Source organism: Crotalus tigris, unplaced genomic scaffold (genome assembly GCF_016545835.1).
Source record: "Crotalus tigris isolate CLP2741 ecotype Arizona unplaced genomic scaffold, ASM1654583v1 scf7180000017771.5222438, whole genome shotgun sequence".
In the NCBI taxonomy this organism is placed as follows: domain Eukaryota; kingdom Metazoa; phylum Chordata; class Lepidosauria; order Squamata; family Viperidae; genus Crotalus; species Crotalus tigris.
The window spans coordinates 4,736,134-4,756,103 of NW_024096622.1; the positions used below are offsets into that span (position 1 = coordinate 4,736,134).

A 19,970-nucleotide genomic window follows, 5' to 3' on the forward strand; every position below is an offset into this window, starting at 1 on the left:
AAATCACTGTACTTTTTCAGCTCTGGTAAACATTTGCCAGATTTCAATGCGTGATAGTGAATTATGATCTTCTGAAGGAATGATAATATTGTCATCTTGATATCAGTTTATTCTCTTTCCTATTTGCCTTCCACATCTTTATCCAATAATGGTGCTGATAATCAGAAGCTACATCTTTTGGACAATGTTTGCCTAGGATTTCAACTTTCATCAGGTCCAATCAGAATAACCAATGGGAGGTGTCAACTTCCAAAACATTGGGATGATACCCACGTAGCTACCTCTGTTCCGGTTTCAATATGAGACAGCCTAATCCCGAAACTGGCTTTCGTTGATTTTATTGTATTTCTTTAGGAAATGAAGATTTTATAAAACAAGCCACTTCCTTAATTAATTTATCCAGACATTATTCTGCAAATGCATGTTTATTCCCTATCTGCGCCCTCCACCATGTAGCTGTAACTACTGTTGAAGGCATTGGAAGCACCAAGACAAGGCTGCACCCTGTACAGGTAACCTGGGGAGATGTGACTATGTGTTAATAAATGTTTAGATTCACAGATTAAATTAAGATATAGTTTGTTGTATGAACAATTGGCAGTTTATATAATACACAGACCTTCTATTAATATGTAATGTGATGTGTGAACCAGACCAGACACTGGTCATGTTCAGATCTGTCACTAAAAGCAAGTTGATTAATTGATTTGGCATGGCATATTCTATGAACCAATTTTTCTTCTAGGAGAGAATAGCCAAAAGCCATGGATCACAGTGTGGTTTCTGCACTCCTGGCATTGTCATGTCCATGTATACATTGCTTCGTAATCATCCTCAGCCTAGAATGGAAGAAATTGAAGATGCTTTTCAAGGTAAGATTGCCAGACACAGTGAATCACAACTCCCATCTTTATTGGCACAATCACTTTTTCATCATGGAATAAAGCAAGAAATATATTTGAAAATGATTAGGTTGATCTCTCATGACTTGGTAAATTTGTTGTCACGTCTTTTGAGGCTGGAATCCTGCCTTCCAAAGTTATCAAAGCCCCAGAGACAATTATTATTTTCTCTATTGGCATCTTCTTTCCTGGAAGAAAAAAAAAGAATTTCTTCATGGTAGAGAAAAAAAAAAGCAAAAACTAAAATAACCTTTCTATTAAGTTCTACATGTCTTTTAACTTTTTCAACTTGATTTGGTGACATAGGAAATCTCTGCCGCTGTACAGGATACAGACCCATCCTGGAGGGGTACAGAACATTTGCAAAGGTGAGGGGCTAAAGATAAAATATCTTGGTGATGAAATCAGACTGACTTTTCCAAGTGAATGTGAAGATGCAATCTGCTTTGACTTCAGCTAAATTTCTGTTTACTTCTTAGCCAAGTCTAGGTAGTTTGACAATAGTACTGAGGTAATTTGCCACTATCTCCTATTAGGTTGGCTTTCAATTTCAATGTTGTTCCATATGTTGTCTCCATAGAATCACTGGATAATTATCTTGAATTTTAGAGGCCAATGATACCCAGTTTTGTTTCTCATTATCATCCGGTTTCAAGAAAATATTCTTGAACATTATTGAGGTTTGAAAAATGGGCTAAATGAAAGAACATGCTAAAATTATACTCAGGCAAGACAGAACTGCTATTATCCAAACAAACAAACCCCCCCCCCAAACCCCAAAAACCCAAACCCAAACTGCATTTGGAGGTTGCAGCAAAGCCTGGGATGGCATTCTCCTTTAGGGAATGGTCCTTGTCATTCATTTGTGGCTAGATTTGCAGATGGTAAATTTGTAGTGAGGCATATGGTTGCAACAACTATAGCTAATATATCAACTCTTTCTGCAAAATGGTGACAGTTATTCACATCTTGGTTCCAACTTATTGTGGCTACTGCTTTGCTTTCTGTGAGGGGTTACCCCTCAAAAATGTTCAGAAATCACAATTGATGCAAAAATAAGTGGGAAGACTGCTAACTGATGGAAGGTATGGGGATCACCTGCCCTTGTGGAGCAATCTACAATAATTGCCACTTGTCTGTGGGGCACAAGTTAAATATTGGTTAGGACTTGACAATTTGAGGAACTGCCTTCCCAAGTATCAACCTGCTGCCAGGAGAGACCTTTTTGAAGATACCCCTGTGGCTGATACATGGTGGAGGATCTTCTGTGTGGCTCCCAATGTATGAAATACTTTCCTTGAGGAAATGAATTTGGTCACTTCTCTTCCAAGATTTATAAAATGAGGAGCACATATCAATTGCCTTTTCTCTGAGGACTCAAGAGAACTTACATTGGTATTTCCACTGATTTAATTCTTACCTTGAAAGTAGATTAGGGTGCAAGACAATAATTAGTTCAAAGTCATTCTACAGTTGAATGGGGGCTTAAAGCTCCATGTCTTCAGCCCAAATCCTATCTTTTATCCATGACACTTGAGTCTGATCCAGCACAACTCTTCAAATGTTTTCATGTTCTTTCATATGCACGCCATAGTTTATTTGAAGTATTTCTTTATCTTCCTATTTCTATCTAGGAAGGAGGATGCTGTGGAAAACTAGTCACTGGAAAAGGTTGCTGTATGGCTGGAAAAGAAAAAAATGTGGTAAGTGGCATAAACCAGTTATATGCCTCTCCACTTTTAAAATAATTTCTGAAGGAAATAAAATAATATTTGTTTTAATGTTATGAATTTTTTTGTAATTGAATTATTTATCATCCTTGCCACAATGAATTTATTTTTTAAATAATCAGTTTAAACGTCACATCTCCCTCCCACATGAAATACACAGAAATATAACTTGAGAATATTGGCAATTCTGTTAAAGCTTCTAAGTGTTCTCATAATTATAATTCCAGGATTATTTGGGAATAAGAAATATCTATTGAACCTTTTTAGGTTTATACACATATTCTGATTTGCCCTATCATACGTTAAAAGCACTGACAATTAGGTGCTAAATAGTAATAATAATAATAATAACAACAACAACAACAAAATTGGAAGGGACCTTGGTGCAGTGGTTCAGAGGTTAAGATGCTGAGCTTGTCAGCTGGAAAGGTGACAGCCCAAGTTTGAGCCCTGAGCACCACACAACAGGGTGAGCTCTGATTTCTGCCCCAGCTCCTGGCCCACTTAGCAGTTTGAAAGCAGGCAAATGCAAGTAGATAAATAGGTAGCACTTCAGTGGGAAGGCAACAGCCTTCCATGCGCCTTGGTGTATAGCAAGGGTAGGCAACCTTGGCTCTTTATGACTTGTGGACTTCAACTCCCAGAATTCCTGAGCCAGCCATGCTGAGGGGAAAAGGAGAGTTTCCAAGCTGAGCCATGCTGTCTCAGGAATTCTGGGAGCTGAAGTCCATGAGTCATAAAAGAGCCAAGGTTGCCTACCCCTGATGTATAGTCATGCTGGCCACATGACCATGGAAATATCTTCAGACAATACTGGTTGCCCTAGCTAAGAAATGGATAAAGTGCTAGAGTTGGGCATGACTGGGTAGGAGAAATCTTTACCTTTTTCATTTTAATGTAAGCCCTATGCCATAAAAATTACTGATGAGTGAACATGCATAGAACTGCATACTTAGTGTGATTTATAATTACATCCAATAACACCCAAGTCTTCCTCTTAATGGCAACAGTGGGCCTGCTTAACTGGAAAATCCCAGTAGGAAGACCCAGTAAGATCTTCCTTTGGGTTTAATGCAATGTGTGAAGTCAGAGAGACTGCAGATTATTGAAGAGATAAATTGTAAAATAAAAGAAGCAGAATATATTCGTGCTCAGCATTTGGATATCTCATCTATCATGCAAGAACATTTTACCCATGAGAAAGTTTATGAAATTCTCTTCTATTTTGAAAGAAATTTAAAAAATTATTTCAACAAAAATTCTCTTTCATCAAAGTGAATGAGACCTTTCAGTACAAAATGTGTGTATGTATTACATGTTGTGTAAAAGGCGAGATATCTTTATATTTATGTCATATATTTCATAAATGAAAGGAATAACAAATGTAATTTTATCTGCATGAAGGAAAAGGCATTTTGACAATATTTTATTATATATTGTATTTAATTATTAAATAGTTTTGTTCTTTTTTCCTTTTTATTGTAATGTTATAAATCTTGATGCATTATGTTATTTCAGTACAAGATATGTGTGTGTGTGTGTGTGTGTGTGTGTGAGACATAATTGCAAATTATATAATTACAATTTCCAGACATTCTATTATTTGTATAACTTAGAAAATTGGAAATAAAGAAAAAAGATATTCTATCAATGTTAGCTATAATTTAGGATACCAGTGTGGTAAGCATTATCTTATTTGACTTTTTCATTCCAAGTTAAGTACAGAAAAGAGTACTAAGTATTAGAAAAGAAAAGAAAATGAAAAAGCATGATCCAACTTGCATCAACTTGCATTTGTTATAAAGCAGATTTCACTCTTAAGATAAATTATTTAATATTAAAATCTCTATTGTATTGTACTTGGTGTATATACCATACTTTCCCCAAAGTAAGACCTACCCCAAAAATAAGCCCTAGCTTGATTTTTGGAGGTGGGCCTAATATAAGCCCTACCACAAAAATAAGCCCTAGTTTTGGGGCAAGGGAGATGCCTAAAAATCAAGTTGGGGGGTAGGGGGGTGGAGCTGCCTCATGTACTCCGCACCCGCTTACCACTGCAGCTAGGCCTCCCATGGATCAACACTTGCCTTACCTCCCTGGCCCACTTTATTTGTGGCATCCCCCGGCCTGCATCTTGCAGTCAAAGGCCTTTCCAGAAGGCCTCTGATGGCAAAATGCAGGGCGTAGCTCTATTCTCAGCTGCAGAATGAAGCTGCTCCTTCAGCTGCAGAAAAAGTGGGCTGGCTGGCTGGTTGGGGCTGTTGGTGCTGCTATGGCAAGGTGAGTGGAAAAGACACCCACCAAAATAAGACCTGGTGCCTCTTTTGGGGGCAAAAAAAAAGACCAGGTCTTATTTTCGGGGAAACATGGTATGTGTGGTTGAGAGAGAAAGAGCAAGAATTCAAGGAAAAAAAAATAAATGAACAAAGGAAATTTAACACAAATTAAAATACAAAAAAGAAAAAAGAGAAAAAAGGAAGAAGAAAAAAAGGATTTTTTAAAAAAAAATATTATGTTTTTGATTTCTCTCTTTTTATATGTCTGCTAACTTGCTATTTTTATCATGTCTTATACTTTTTAAAAGGTTCAAGGGTCCAATGATAAAGAAGTCAATGGCCTAGACTGTTGCATGAATGAAAAAGAAGGCAATTCAGTAAGTTTATGAAATTTTTGGATATAGATATTTACTCTTGGTACTTTCTTAAGTAGAAATAAACAGTTAGAGAAATTATCCACAGCAGGATGTTCTATATATGGATTAGGGTTACAACTCCCAGAATTCTTAAATATAGAGTATAATTAGTAGTTTGTTTGCTTGGGAAGTTTGAAAGTTGTAGCTTTAACAAATTAGAAACCATCGGATAGTAGGAAACTGACTTAAGAATTATGTGGTCGTGTAGTACCTGAATAAATATTGTTACTTCTTGAACCTTCTTACTGTTACTATTTTTTTTTACAAATTCAGAAATAAAAAATATGCAAATAGTCTTTAATAGTACAATATTACAAAACCAAGAAAAAATGTATATATTATACTGTTTAATTTTATACTACTAAAACTCTTTAGAACATAGCATAAGAGTGTTGGAAGGGAGCTTGGAAGGCTTCTAGTCCAACCGCCTACTCAAGCAGGAGAACTTATGCTATTCCAGACAAGTGGCTATCCTGTCTCTTCTTAAAAGCCTCCAGTGATAGGGCACCCACAACCTCAGAAGGCAAGGCATTCCATTGGTTAATTGTACTCACCATTAAGAAATTTCTCCTTAGTTCTAGGTTGCTTCTCTTTCTCTCCTTCTCTCTCTTGTGTCTGTAACCTTTAATTAGGTGAAACAATGTATCATAGGGCAACACATTTTGACCCAAGGTACCTCAAATGGCCTAATTTACCGAATGTGCCCAAAATCGGGGACCCATTACTCCTGTGGGATTGAAATTTGGCAAATTTGTGGTCACAAATATGTGCTACACTGCTGCATCACCACCCGGAATTTGGGTAGACCGATCTCAGCCAAGGCTTCTGGAGGCTAGGTAGACCGATTGCTCCTTTCAGCCACTGGAGATCAGATAGATCAGTCTCAACCTAGCCCTCTGGAGACCAGGTATACTGGTATCACCATTGGCCACTAGAGAACAGTCAGCTGTGCTTACGCTGGCAGGAAGTCAGAAGTCACTTCTGCTCCCACTGCGTTTTTGCCCCTGATCATTCTGTTTCTCTGTTTAGGTAAGGAATATCTCCGAAACAAAAATCCACTTGGTCTAATATATATACATTGCTTTTCTTTTGCAGGAACTGATTACCACAACTCTGTTCAATACATCTGAGTTCCAGCCTTTAGACCCTACTCAGGAACCTATATTCCCACCTGAATTATTGGTGAGTTTCCTTTATGGAAGATTTTGCTATTCTTGTTGATTTGCACCCATAAACCAGCCTATTTAGGATTCTGTCAACTTATCTGGAGAGCACCACTTTAAGAAAGAGTAAACTTAGATACTCTATCTCGACTAACTTGAAAGTTATGCCAGCAGCTTTTTTTTCCTAACACATTTCAGTGGTAAAGTAGGAACTATAATAGAGCTGGAGAGAGAGAAGGAGAAAGAAAAAAAAATAGGTTGGTTATGTAAAAAAGAAAAAAAAAACCAGGCCAACAACTATGTGCAAACTGGGAGTCTTTGATTCATCACTCTTTAATCTTTAAATAAATACTCTCAGATATGATAGGAAATGCAGTTCCATACAGAAGCAATGCAAATGACTCAAGGCATTAAGCAACATTGGCTGCTGAAAAAGATTTGTAATTCCTCTGTTTATGTAGCTTGTTATATCACAGAAATTCAGTCCAGGATAATGGCCCTGCACAGGGGTTGAATTGTGCCTGGGTCCTGACCATTGCACAGGAAATAGCTGATGATGAATATTTGTCTCCTTTTACCATCAGAGCTATCTATTCACCTTAGTCAAGGGTAGGCAACCTTGGCTCTTTTATGACTCGTGGACTTTCAACTCCCAGAATTCCTGGCTCAGGAATTCTTGGAGTTGAATTCCACAAGTCATAAATGAGCCAAGGTTGCCTACCCCTGACCTTAGTCAAGCAATTTGTTCCATAATTCAGGAATTTTGTATTCAGGCATTTAGTATCCTGATCTTGCTTAAACAAGGAAGCTGTATTCAGGAGACCTTCAGGGAATCCTGGGATTGTAGACTGCATTGGGAAGTAAAAATAATAAAAGAAAAAAAAACTTGAAAAAGGCAGCGCCAAATATATATGTATAGTTATGTTCATAAAATCTCCTTCTTTGCTGGTCTTAAAGAATGAGCTGTTTCAGAGAGTCTTCCCCTGCTTTGATTTCATGTTGCCATCTTTTTATTTTCCTGTATTCTTGCAGAGTTCTTTTGTCTTTATTTTGTTTTATGAAACTTGTTTTATACTATTTTTTTCTATATAATCCATCAAGAATTATTTCAATTGTGGCGACACAGAAATAACTAAATAAATAAGTAAACAAACAAATAAAAAGTCCTGCTGCCTTAAATAAAAAATATGTCCATATCCGAAGATGAGGGAATCATATTTGGACAAGGAACGGACAATTGATTTCAAACACCATTCTATGACATCTTCAAATTAAATCTTATATTAGAGAGGAGGTGGATTTAAAACCAATATAACAATTGTATTATTTTATGAGATTCCATGAAACGGAGAGCATAAACGTAAACATGAAGTGGCAGCTTTCTGTGGTTACACAAATAGGTTGGGTAAATTGTGTTACAGTAATTTTAGCGTTTTATTCTATGGCAGAACTGCCAAAATTATGGGTTGTTACTCCTAGGTGATGTAAAGCACATCCCAGGATGGTCACATATATTTTCGAGCATGTCTAGGCGCAAAAAAAAAAAAAAAAATCACTATCAGAAGTTGTTCCTGTTTTGCCCACACAGGCCTAATGATTTGCACACTGAATGTCAGATTGCTGCCAGACTTTATTCCTGCCTTGTCTAGATAAGTTGGTTCCAAAATCAGAATTTTCTATAGGCTCTGTCACAAAGAACAAATAGCTATCTGAAACAAATAGGGAATGAAAAATGTGAATGGTTGTTTAAAAAATAAAGTTTAGATTTTGGAAACTACGCAAAGCTAAGCTAATCTTTCCCATCAAAATAAAGCAAAATAAAACATGGCTTAAATTTTGTTTTGCTAATGAAAAGGTGTTATTTTATAAAGTTGCAATGTTCTATCATTTTATTTATATGTAGTTTGAAATTAATTATTAAATGTAGATGGCATATTTATTTTTTTGACTAACTTTAACCCAACTCCCTATGAAATTATGAAATTATTTGTGATGTGTGTGTGTGTGTGTGTGTGTGTGTGTGTGTATGCAGCATATTGCCCCCAACAATCAGTGTCCTCATTTTACTGATCTCGGAAGATTGGAAGCCTCAAGCCCCACTAGGATTGAGCTAGAGGCTGTGGCAGAATTAGCTGTAATACTGCATTCTAACCACAGTGCCAACGTAAGGAGTAATCCACTGAAACCACTTTTTTTAAGTTCTGCCTAATCACTAGCCTGCAACCAACAGGGCTTTGGTGCAGCTTTCCCAGAAAGCAGGGGCAAGGGACTTTAATAAATGAAAGCTAGTATTTCTCCAGCTATATAGCCTTAAGCTTTATTGCAGATAGATCGTGGAGAGCTCTTGCCCCTCCCACTTACAAATACCCAACTAGATAATGAGAGAGGATTTATTGACTTCATAGAAGGACTCCTATGCTGCTTTTTGTTGCAAAGAATCCTGAAGCCTGTCGACTTCCAGTTTGCTGACGCAGCTGCCATGGACGTTTGGAAGGCGAGCTCCATCTTCCACATTCAGTTTTGCTTTGCTGGGGGACCTTGGAAAGGGTCGAAAGTCACCCTGTAGGAGTGACCAACAAGGGGGGGATCCCTGCTTGATCACAGGAGGACAGTAGCCCTTCCGCTTGATCTGGGGCAGCTCTCCAAACCGGCAGACGTAAGACCGGCCTTAGAAATATGGCTTGTCACTAGGCTGAAGACAGCTGAAGTCACATTTACCACCAAGCAGCGTGGATGAGACTGGGTGAGATCTACCTCTCTTAAATCCTATCTATCTTTTTTACCTGCATAAGCTGCTTAAAGTACTTTCCCCCCTGTGGAGAAGGAAGGGAGGTTTTATTCCTCCCTCTAAAAAAAGCAGTGACTGACTATCCAGGGGAGTTTAAAACATTGCAAGAATAACTTGATCCTAACTGGAATTTTATTTTTTAAAGTTTGTGGACTAAAAGATTTTCTATTTTTACTGAAGATCTGGGTTTTTACTTATAAAAAAGAAGTAAAACTGAAAAGATTATAAAAACTTTGGACTTAAAAGAAAACTTTAAATAGTAGGGGCGACATCTTGTGGCTAAACCTGATATTACAACTTGTTATTGCTTAAAAGAGACTTGGCCAGTAGCCCAGACTATAGATAAGACTTATGTAACTTTGAGATATCAGTTGTGAGAAGCCCAGCTGTGTTCCATACTTAGTGACAATTTTTTTTTTGCATTCTCTTTTAACCTAATACACTACTAAGAGAATATGGATGAAGAAAAAAACAGATTCTTCTTTATGTTGAAAGCAATTCATCAAACTATTCTTACATCTACTGATGAAATAAGAGATTACAGAAAAGAACAAGATGTCAGCCCAGATATACAAACTCAAATTTGATTACAACTAAAAAATTTACTACACAGAATATAACAGAAAAAGTGGAATAATTAAATATTATGATAGAAGATTCAACTGATCAACAAATACAGCCAATAGAAAACCAAGAAAAGAGACTGACAATATGGAAAAGGGAAAAGACTTCCAACATAAATCAGAAGAAACCTGAGGATCAGGAAGAAGAACAGACTGAAGAAAAGATAAACAGTTCAGAACAACTACGTCGAGATGGGAAAATAGAGAGACAATTTGTTAGTCCTCTCAAACAAATGGCGACCAGATGGCCTTTTCTACATCAAACAATTTACATAACAACACAGGGAGATTTATTTGATGACTCAAAAGCACAGACATGGAAAACAATTTGGCAAAGAAAGAAAGCTAGAATAAGACTGAAGAAAGTTGGGGTTTTGACTTATTAGTGAGAATTAAAATAGAATATACTCAAATAGATAGGATGTGTACTTTGAATACTAGATATTGTTATGAGTTGAGATAAAGAAAACTTTGGTCATTTAAAACTTGGAAGTATAAATATTAACAGTTAAATTTGAACATTGATTTGCTTATAAAGGTTAAATGTAAAGGTAATTAAGATATATATAAGCTAAAAATCTATTGTTGAATGTAATAAATATGTTTTTACTTAGTGGTAATAATAAAAATTACTAGCTTAAATATGAGATAGTAGATATTAAGAGAAAAAGAGAGGAAATATTAAATGTTGAAATAAGAGCAATTTTGGTTATTAAATTTAAGATATTTGGAAATTACCAGAAAATAAGAATATTATATTGTATTATTACTTAGTTGATGTAAGATAGTGAGGATTCAAATAGATAAGACGTGTATCCTGAACATTAGATCTTGTGATGAATTGTGATAAAGGGAATTGGGGTTATTTAAAACTTGGAAATTATAAATATTAAACATTAAATTTAAATATTAATGGGAAACTAAAAATTGGGAAAAACTAACTAGGACATTGATTGTCTAAAAAGATTGAATGTTAAAATAATTAGGATATATATAAACTAAAAATTATTGATAAATGTAAGAAAGTTATTTTTATATAATCAATATAATGAGAATTGTATTAATTCAAATATGAGACAGTAAATACCAAGGGGAAAAGAGAGGAAATATTTAATGTAATAGTTTGAGATCTGTACTAAAGATATTTGTATGTTATTGAATTATTGACCAACTCAGCCGCCACGTTGCTTTTCAACGTTAAACTAGAAAATCAATAAAATTTTCTTTTAAAAAAAGAAGAATCCTGAAGCCTGTCCCTCACTGAAAATAGTAACTGCAACTATAATGCAATCCTTCTCTTCGCCCTCATACCAAATTGAGATTGCTTGCTTTGTGATGCCATATTATTACATGAAGCTAAATCTGGCCTTTTCTCTATAGACACAGAAAAAGCCTATTGAGCCACTGTATTTCAAAGGCGAGCGAGTGATGTGGTTGCAACCATCAACTCTCAAGGAACTTGTTTCTCTGAAAGCTCAGCACCCTGATGCCAAGCTTGTAGTAGGGAACACAGAAGTGGGTAAGAGGACCAAGTCTGTTTCCTGTTAAATAAATGTACTCAAACATATACATAGCAGTACATAATTGGCTGACCAGTCAAGATTTTATTTCTTCCTTCATAATAACATAACCATTAACCTAGGATTTTAAAAAAGATAATTAGTAACATTTATAATTAATTAATAGCAGTGTCCTTGGGGTAACATATATATTAAGCCATAATGTGGTTCATAATGGGAACCCAACCACTATCGTTTGTAATGGTTTAACAAGTTGTATGAACCCAACCGACATGCAGTTTGTTTAGCGAATATGACTACGATATGATGGCTATACTTTACATCTAATTTAGAGGCAGTTTGATACTGGATACTGGGAGTAAGGACACTAAATGCCCTCTCAGCAGGCCTCTTGGTATGTTCATGGGAACTTTATTTGATCCCATAGGTGGAACCATTTTTTCTCTGTAGGAATGCCTCCAAACAACATATAAATTCAAAATAAGTTCTCAGGCACTTTTCGGTACCCATTAACAAGTTTTTCTCCATTCCCTTAGCGATACGATATTTTGAATATCTGAAAGCCACTTGCTTCACAAAGGAAGGGGAAATGCTTGACAAACCAATTAACTTTCATGAATCAATCATAGCTGCTGTAGATCTCCAGTGTGCTTATCCCAATCACAAGATTTTAAATACTTGATACTGTAGTAGGTTACTGCAGAAAGAATGAAAACAATACAGGCCAGAGAATATTAAGGCATATTTAGTGATACTGCCAAGCAGAAGGGAAAATTCTTGGCTTTATACATTCATTACAAGTCAGTGCAAATGTCTTCCCTTTTAGGCATGCAGGAATGGCTCTGGAGGAAGGGACTACCATCACCACTGAGATGAGATCTACTGTTCTGGAAGTCTTTTATATAAGAGCTCTGTTGTATCATTGGCAGATTTACTACTTCTGGTTGGCTGCCATGTCTGCACTGATCTCATTGGATTTTGTTTTCTTCAGGTATTGAAATGAGATTAAAGAACATGCTGTACCCTGTGATTATAGCCCCAACTTGGATCCCAGAAATGAACTCTGTTCAGCATACAGAAGAGGGTAAGTAGTCTGCCTGAAAGGATTGGCAAGATGTGCTTGAAATACACAAGGAAAAGTTTACAAGCCACGATTTTAAAAAATGCTGGGTGGCACCTCTTCTCCCCGTGCACTTATAGCCTCTCTCTGTTCCTGGTATACTGATTGCACTTCTGGGGAAGGTTCTAAACCAAATTCAGAGCTCGTGTGTCACTTTTGTCAGCCACAATTTCTGAACATGTTTGTCCTTCTTAAAACAGTGAGATTGGCTGGTGGAGTAATCTATCGAAAAATGCAAAAGTATTGTACTGTTCTGTTTTAACAAGCAACAGAAACCTGGATGGGCAGGGAATGGCACTGTATCAAGGCCATTTTTCTAGGACCTTCTGGGAAAGTTGCAAGTACAACACGTGGCCAGATCAGATACATCAAGTAGAGCCCAAGACCACATTGAGGGAAGCCAGATGCCTTAGAGCAATATTTTCCAAGCAAGACTCCAGGGATTACAATTCTAATGCAAATTACAGGGTGCCTGGTTGGGAAAAGCTATCCAAGAGCAGATGGCCAGATTTCTGAATGAAGACTTGGGATCAGGTGGCAGGTGGGTCATTTGATTGCCCAGAAGCAACTGAGCCTCTGTTTTAGGTGAATAAACTAGTTTGTTCTTCAGAAATTGATGGAAGACTTACACACACATGCACACATCACACTCCAAATGATTTATTTAGAATAAAACATATATATGCTCACTTATTACAAATATAATAAAACTTTTTTAAAGGATGACCTACGGCATAACCATGGGTTTACTCACTTTCTTGTAATGGCAGAACTGGTATGCATCGTCTAAAATCTGGTAACTGCTGGAAATTGAACATCTTGGCACACTGAGAATGTTTGCAACCTTTTTAACAGCAGTAATTTTAGATCTCTACCTTCTCCTGAAAGGGGTCAACCTGTAATCTCTACTCTCCCCATCTTTTCAGAGTTGCTTTCACATTTGCCACTATGATTACCGAAAAACAGTGGCCTATTTTTTCCTGTTTTCAGGGGATAAATACAACAAATTTTAATGTACATTGGAAAATAAGCATGTCACAGTTTTAAAAGAATCTCCCAAACTCTACCCCCAAAACCATCTGTCCCCACGTATGTGATATAGACCCATCCACCATGACCCTCAGATTCCTTCTTTGCTAAGTTAAATATACATCTTTATAAGATATGCAGGAAATAAATCCTTTCTTGATTTTTTAAAAAAATAAAAATAAAGGGAGGAGACTAAAGATGTAAAAATTCTTCAGTTCAGCTCCTGAGAGCAATACTTTTATCTTGGTGAAGGTCCAAGAGGGTCAAATCCCTCTTGTTTCTGGTTTTACAGGAATCAGATTTGGTGCCTCCTGTAGCCTGAGCTGTGTGGAAGAGGAACTCAGGAAAGCAGTGGACAAGTTTCCTTCTTACCAAGTGGAGGTCTTCCAAGCAGTCCTAGAACAACTGCGATGGTTTGCAGGGCCTCAGATCCGCAATGTTGCAGTAAGTGCTTCCAAATAGTTTCTGATAAAGGAAGGAGACAAGAAAGGCAGGTGTTATGTACTGTTCCTTTAAAGTGTATCTCCTTTTGCACTTTCATATCCCAATTTATTTTATTATCCTTCACACAATACTCCCCATAATGCTGGTGGCCGGTAGTCTACTGATTTTAATTTCAAGGTTACACAACTTCATCTACTTCTGAATATCTAGACCAGTGTTTCTTAACCTTGACAACTTTAAGTTGTGGAGTTGAGGTTGTCAAGATTGAGAAATACTGGCCTATATAGTTTTCCCAGCAAGAATATCTAAATACACAAGTTACTAGACATGCTCCTTGTGATTTTCCCCACAAGGTTCATGGTGGGCAACAATGCAAGATCTCAGGGAGTTGGGCAGAAAATCATCCTGTAAGCATCCTTCGATGCAAAAGTATTTCAACTTCCTCCTCCAATTTTATGCCCACAAGAAATCTGAGAGTTAACATCTGGATCAAAGCCATCCAGTGAACTTCTGTGGCTAAATATAGACTAGAAATTGGATATTTTTGTTCCTAATAGAATAATTCCTATATTGTCCATAAAGAAAACAAGCCTACAAGGCAATAAGGTTTTTTATTATTTGGTAAATTCAAATTGATCAGTGAATCTTCTTATGCATGGCTTAGTTTGAACAAATCTTCAGAGGAAATGTCAGCTTAGGAGAAGCATATCTTTTAATTTATACCAACCTTCAGGCAAGAGAGATATACTTTAGAGTGAAAATGGGTAATATTTTTTGAACTGACAAATCAGATTTGACTATATATTTTCTTCGTTGGGGCATTTTAAATGCCCAGACGTTTTACAGAAACAGTGAAATTAAATAATTAATCTAAATGTCTTTATAGTCACCCACCCAAATACATTTTAGAATAATGAATCTAAATGTAAATCGTTGTTTAAATCTTCCAGTTCTTAATTTCATGAAAGAAAAAATTTAGCACATCGTGAAAGCATGAACAGTAAATGATAAATTAACTTGAGATGTATTGCTTCCTTGACCTATTCTTGTTCTATTTGAGGATAAGAAAATCCCATTTTAATTTCAATGGTGTAAAATTAAAATATTCAGGATTTTTCTGCTTACTTACTTTGATGACTGATTTTAATGATGTCTGTTGACCTAATTTCTAAGATATGGCTGTGCTATATTTTCTTTCAGGCTATTGGTGGAAATATAATGACTGCAAGTCCAATATCTGACCTAAATCCAGTGTTGATGGCAACGGGGAGCAAATTGACTTTGGTGTCAAGTGGTAAGCAGTTTCTCAATTTCCCTTGTTGCCAATATAAATTCTATTATGGGTGTAAATGGAACAGTTTCCATGCCTCATTTTTCTTTCTGGGGCTAGTCAGAGAAAGTAGTATGGTCTGTTATTTCCAAGAGCCTCAGTTAAGAATGTTAAGAGAACTTTATTTCGTTATTCCTTCTTTTGCTTTCTAAAGGGTAATGCAGAATGTTCCCCACAACTCCACATGCTTAGATAGGTTCAGCCTGGATGATCTTTGGTTTGGTTTTAATATTTCATAACTGATCATTGTTAAGCTGTAGTATTTGGTAGCTGTGTGATAGTATATCACACCTTTGTGATATCTGTGGTTTTCAAATCTTCGCTGTTAGAATGTTGAGCATTAAAGAGAATTCTTGGAAATGTTTTAGATGCCCTGTAATTTCTATTGGAGATAGAAGTGGATTAATATACTTTTGTACTCAAGGTAGGCTATGAAACATATGCCTTTGTACTGATAAACCATTTTTCATCTGTTAGTTGCAGCTAAGAAATTCAGAGTTCCCAAAAAGGTGGTCTAAACACCACTGAAATAGTTTTGGGCAACATCTGATGGTTGACTCCAGCCTGTCTGTTACTTGATGATATGGACTTCGGGGAGCTGTTGATACCATGATGCCTGTGATTCCAATGTGACATGTAGGAGGTGACACAAAATACATATATCAAGCTCTAGATGTCTAGGGAGCACCAGGCTGGAAAAGATAGCTAGGATATATTATTTAATCAGTGTAAGTCACAATCTTTGCTTGTGGAATTAAAAGACCAGTTAACCTCCCAACAATAAATAGTTGCTAAGATGAATTGAGAGCCCATCTGCTTACCCAACTCATCCTCTGTATGCTGTATCTTGTTTTCTTGCAGAGGGCAGCAGGACAATAAGGATGGATGAAAAATTCTTTACTGGGTATAGAAAAACTATACTGAAGCCTCAAGAAGTGCTGCTTTCAGTTGATATTCCATTCAGTAGGAAGGTGAGGTGATCTGAATATTTACTGTCCTAGAAAAAAAGGCTGTATAGTTTTATAAGGCATATGTAACACTTTAGAAAATAGGTTCAAGATCCAAAAGGATCCTGACAGACTTGAACACTGGGCCCTATCCAGCAAAATGCAATTCAGTGGTGAGAAAAGTAAAGCAAGGAAAACCAAATGCATAGGTGTAGAATAGGGGGTACCTTGCTCAATAGCAGTAACTATGAAAGGGATCTAGAGGTGGACAGCCACTTAAATATTAGCCAGCAGTGTGCTGCAGCTGCCAAAAAAAAAAAAAAAAGCAGAAAGAAAGATCATGTGAGGTGTCAGTGCTGATTTATACTGCTCTGGTGAGATCAACTTGGAATACTGCATCCAGTTTTGATCACCACAATAGAAAAAAAGATGTTGAGACCATAGAAAAAGTTCAGAGAAAAGCAACGAAGATGACTAAGGGCCTGGAGGCTAAAATACATGAAGAATGATTGCAAGGACTGGGAATGTCTATCTAGTCTAATGAAGAAAAGAACTAGGGGGTGACACGATAGTAGTCTTCAATATTTAAGGGCCTGCCACAAAGAAGCGGGGCTCAACCAATTCACCAAAGTACCTGAGGGCAGGACAAGAAGCAATAGAAAGAAACTTATCAAAGAGAGATCCAACTTAAAACTGAGGAGAAATTTCCTGACGGTGAAAATATCGGTGGAATGGCTTACCATTATCATCAGTGGGGATTTTTAAGAAGAGTTTAGACAACCATTTGTCTGGAATGGTATCAAGTCTCCTGCTTGAGCAAGGGAGTGCACAGTAAAAGACCTCCAAGGTCCCTTCCAACTCTGTTGTTCTGCAAGTTCACATGGCCATATTAATCAATAATGCAGATGCAATGCTCAAACCATATTAAGTGTACTATGATTCTTCTGAAACATAGAAAGTAATTTGGATATAGCATTCATCTCTCCCTCTCCCTCTCCTTCCCTTCCTCCCTCTCCTTTTCTCCCCCCTTCTCCCCCCTTTCTCCTGCTGAAAAATATCTAGTCCCTATGGCTGCCAATATGCGAGTAAAAGTATCTAAACTATGGCTCCTGAAATCCTACAAACTGGAGCATTGTGTTTAAAAAGATTTCCATCTTGGGGATGACCTTTAATGCCATATAAAATCTCTTGCTTTTTCTCATGCCTAGAAAAACAGACTACATTATGCCAATATAGTTTGTTACTCTCACTTAATGCAGACTCCTTAAGCCAGAAAAATGATCTGCTTAATCTATACAAAAGGGGTTAGATTTTTTTTTTCCCTTGCAAAAAGAATCAGTTATTCAGGGCTAAATTAATTCTCTTTGTGTTGCACTAAGTAGTTATCAGGTAGTTGATACTCTTTTCACAGAAAATTTTAGCCAAAACATCCATCCAACATTGACTTATACGTATTCCATTTTGTATAAAATTTTAACTACGAGTAAGGTGATAAAGATATAAAATCTTTAAATATGTTTCCTGCATAGATGATGAATTTAGGAATTAATACTGTATACTAGAAGAAAAAAAAGCTAAAAAGACAGGGAGTGGGGAAGGAAGCGACAATTTCTTAGCATGTTTTGCTCTGGCTGGGAGAGCTAAAAAAAAAAAAAGAAATCACATGACAAACATAGCCATCCTGCATCATGGATTTGTTTGTGTACTGCCCAAGCAACCAAGGAATTAATTCTAGCATAGAGTTCTTCTTAGATAAAATGTAGAAAATTTAGTTTAGTCATGGAAGATACAAAAAGTTTCAATAAAGGAGAATATTTGTAGCTCAGGGTTGAAATGAGGGTTCTTTGGTGCTCTCTGAGCTTGGTTGTTTTCTTGCAGACGTTTCATTATGCAAACTCGGTAACATCAATACTAGCAGAGAGTGGGATTTGCTCTAAATTTATATTTATATAAATTTATATAAATATTAAATTTATATTCTAGTTCAGGAGTGTCAAACTGCCGGCCCATGGGCTGGATGCATCATCCAGAAACTGCGCCCACTCCATTGCCAGCAATGGCAAAACCATCCCAATATGTGATGTTGCGAGTTTGACATGTCTGTTCATGTCTGTCAGTGTTGGTAGGAGTGATTTGGTGGTTCTTTGGTTGGGCTTTTTACTATTAGGTTGCTTGGCTTGATTAGTATCAGTGGTTTTTTTGGTAACTTATGTTTCTAGTTTGCCATCAAGCAACATACTATACAAAGGAGACAATCAGCAAACCAAAAAAGGAAAACGAAAACAAAACACCTCTCCACCAGCAATCAACACCCAGATGAACATAGATTAACACCAAAATTAACATCAGACTAACAGTCAAGAAGTGAACAACATATTAATTAAGGAACTGCCAAACCAGTTCGGTCTAGTGATTAAGTTACCTGACTAGAAACCAGGAGATTGTGAGTTCTAGTCCCACCTTAGCCATGAAAACCAACTGGGTGAGCTTGGGCCAGTCACTCTCTCACAGCCCAACTCACATCACAGGGTTGTTGTAGGGACAATAGGAGGAGGGAAGTCTGTTTCATGCCTTGAATTTTGTAAAAAATAATAAGGGCAGGAAGCAAGCAAAATAAATAAATAAATTCCTAGTTTGGGTAATGAAATGTCTGCAAGAAAACAACCAAACTGAGACAGCATCAAGAACCCCTTATAGAAAAGGTTTGCCATGAATTCCTTCTGCATGACTTTGTGGCTTTCTATGAGAAGAATGGTGGTTCAAATTCTAATATACATTAAATTAGGCTGGTCTTTCTTTATCCCTGAAACAAGCAAAAATACTATATTCATGCAATCATGCAGGAACCGGTTTCAGAAGAAAGATTGCCTTCCACAGATTGGGGAACTATCCAACTCATATGTTCATGGTGAAAGAACACGGCATATTTACTGCGAAATTCCCAGAATATCTGATGTGGATTGGTTTCAATTATTTCTGGGTAGTGTGAAGGGATTGACTCATCTATATCCATGGATTTTAGATACTCATGGACTCAAGTATGATGATTAATGGTTAATCACTTAATGGACTGAGAGTATAGTTATTCTTTTTCAGGGCTGTGTTTATTTTGCTTCTTTCCTTTCTTCTCTGAGCTTATTTTTGGATATGTGGTTATAGTAACAGCATATTTTCAGTCCTGATACAATTGCACTTTGGGGCAACCATGGTCTTATTATATTGGTTCAGCTTATACTAGAAAGAAAGATGAGATTTTCCTGACTCTGGAGTCCCAAGAATCTCATGATATGCAGTGTGAGAGATCCATGAAAAAAAATCCATCTGAATTGTGACATCAATTATACTTGCCTCTTTTGAGTTACAGGGAAAGCATTTATTTGACTGGTATACTTTAATTGAAGAATGGAAGGGGGGGGTTAATCCTGTTCCGATCTGGGTCAATTCTGCATACATTCCGTCCTATTTTTATATCAGTCAAGGGTTGTTTTTTTCCCTTCAAAATTTTCCTAACATTAACTTAATTTTCTTAAATATCCCCATCCAAACTTAGAGCAACATTAACAATTACGAAAAACAACAACAACAATAGAACCATATCTACAGAATGCTTTAAACAACAATGAGAAAAATACTATAATTATAAGCCACAAAACTAGGGTAAAATTGTTAAAAAAAAGATTCT

The 19,970-nt window shown here is 36.6% G+C and overlaps 1 protein-coding gene across 1 annotated transcript in view; it reads left to right on the forward strand.

Annotated features, from left to right (window-relative positions):
- Positions 1-19,970, forward strand: part of XDH (xanthine dehydrogenase) — a 54,403-nt gene that overhangs the window by 8,851 nt on the left and 25,582 nt on the right. Inside the window, exons 4-14 of the mRNA XM_039341753.1 lie at positions 404-512; positions 746-872; positions 1,209-1,270; positions 2,537-2,605; positions 5,217-5,285; positions 6,420-6,506; positions 11,279-11,417; positions 12,410-12,502; positions 13,860-14,011; positions 15,212-15,305; positions 16,203-16,312. Coding sequence (XP_039197687.1) covers positions 404-512; positions 746-872; positions 1,209-1,270; positions 2,537-2,605; positions 5,217-5,285; positions 6,420-6,506; positions 11,279-11,417; positions 12,410-12,502; positions 13,860-14,011; positions 15,212-15,305; positions 16,203-16,312 — 1,111 coding nt within the window. The remainder of the gene's footprint in view (positions 1-403; positions 513-745; positions 873-1,208; positions 1,271-2,536; positions 2,606-5,216; positions 5,286-6,419; positions 6,507-11,278; positions 11,418-12,409; positions 12,503-13,859; positions 14,012-15,211; positions 15,306-16,202; positions 16,313-19,970) is intronic.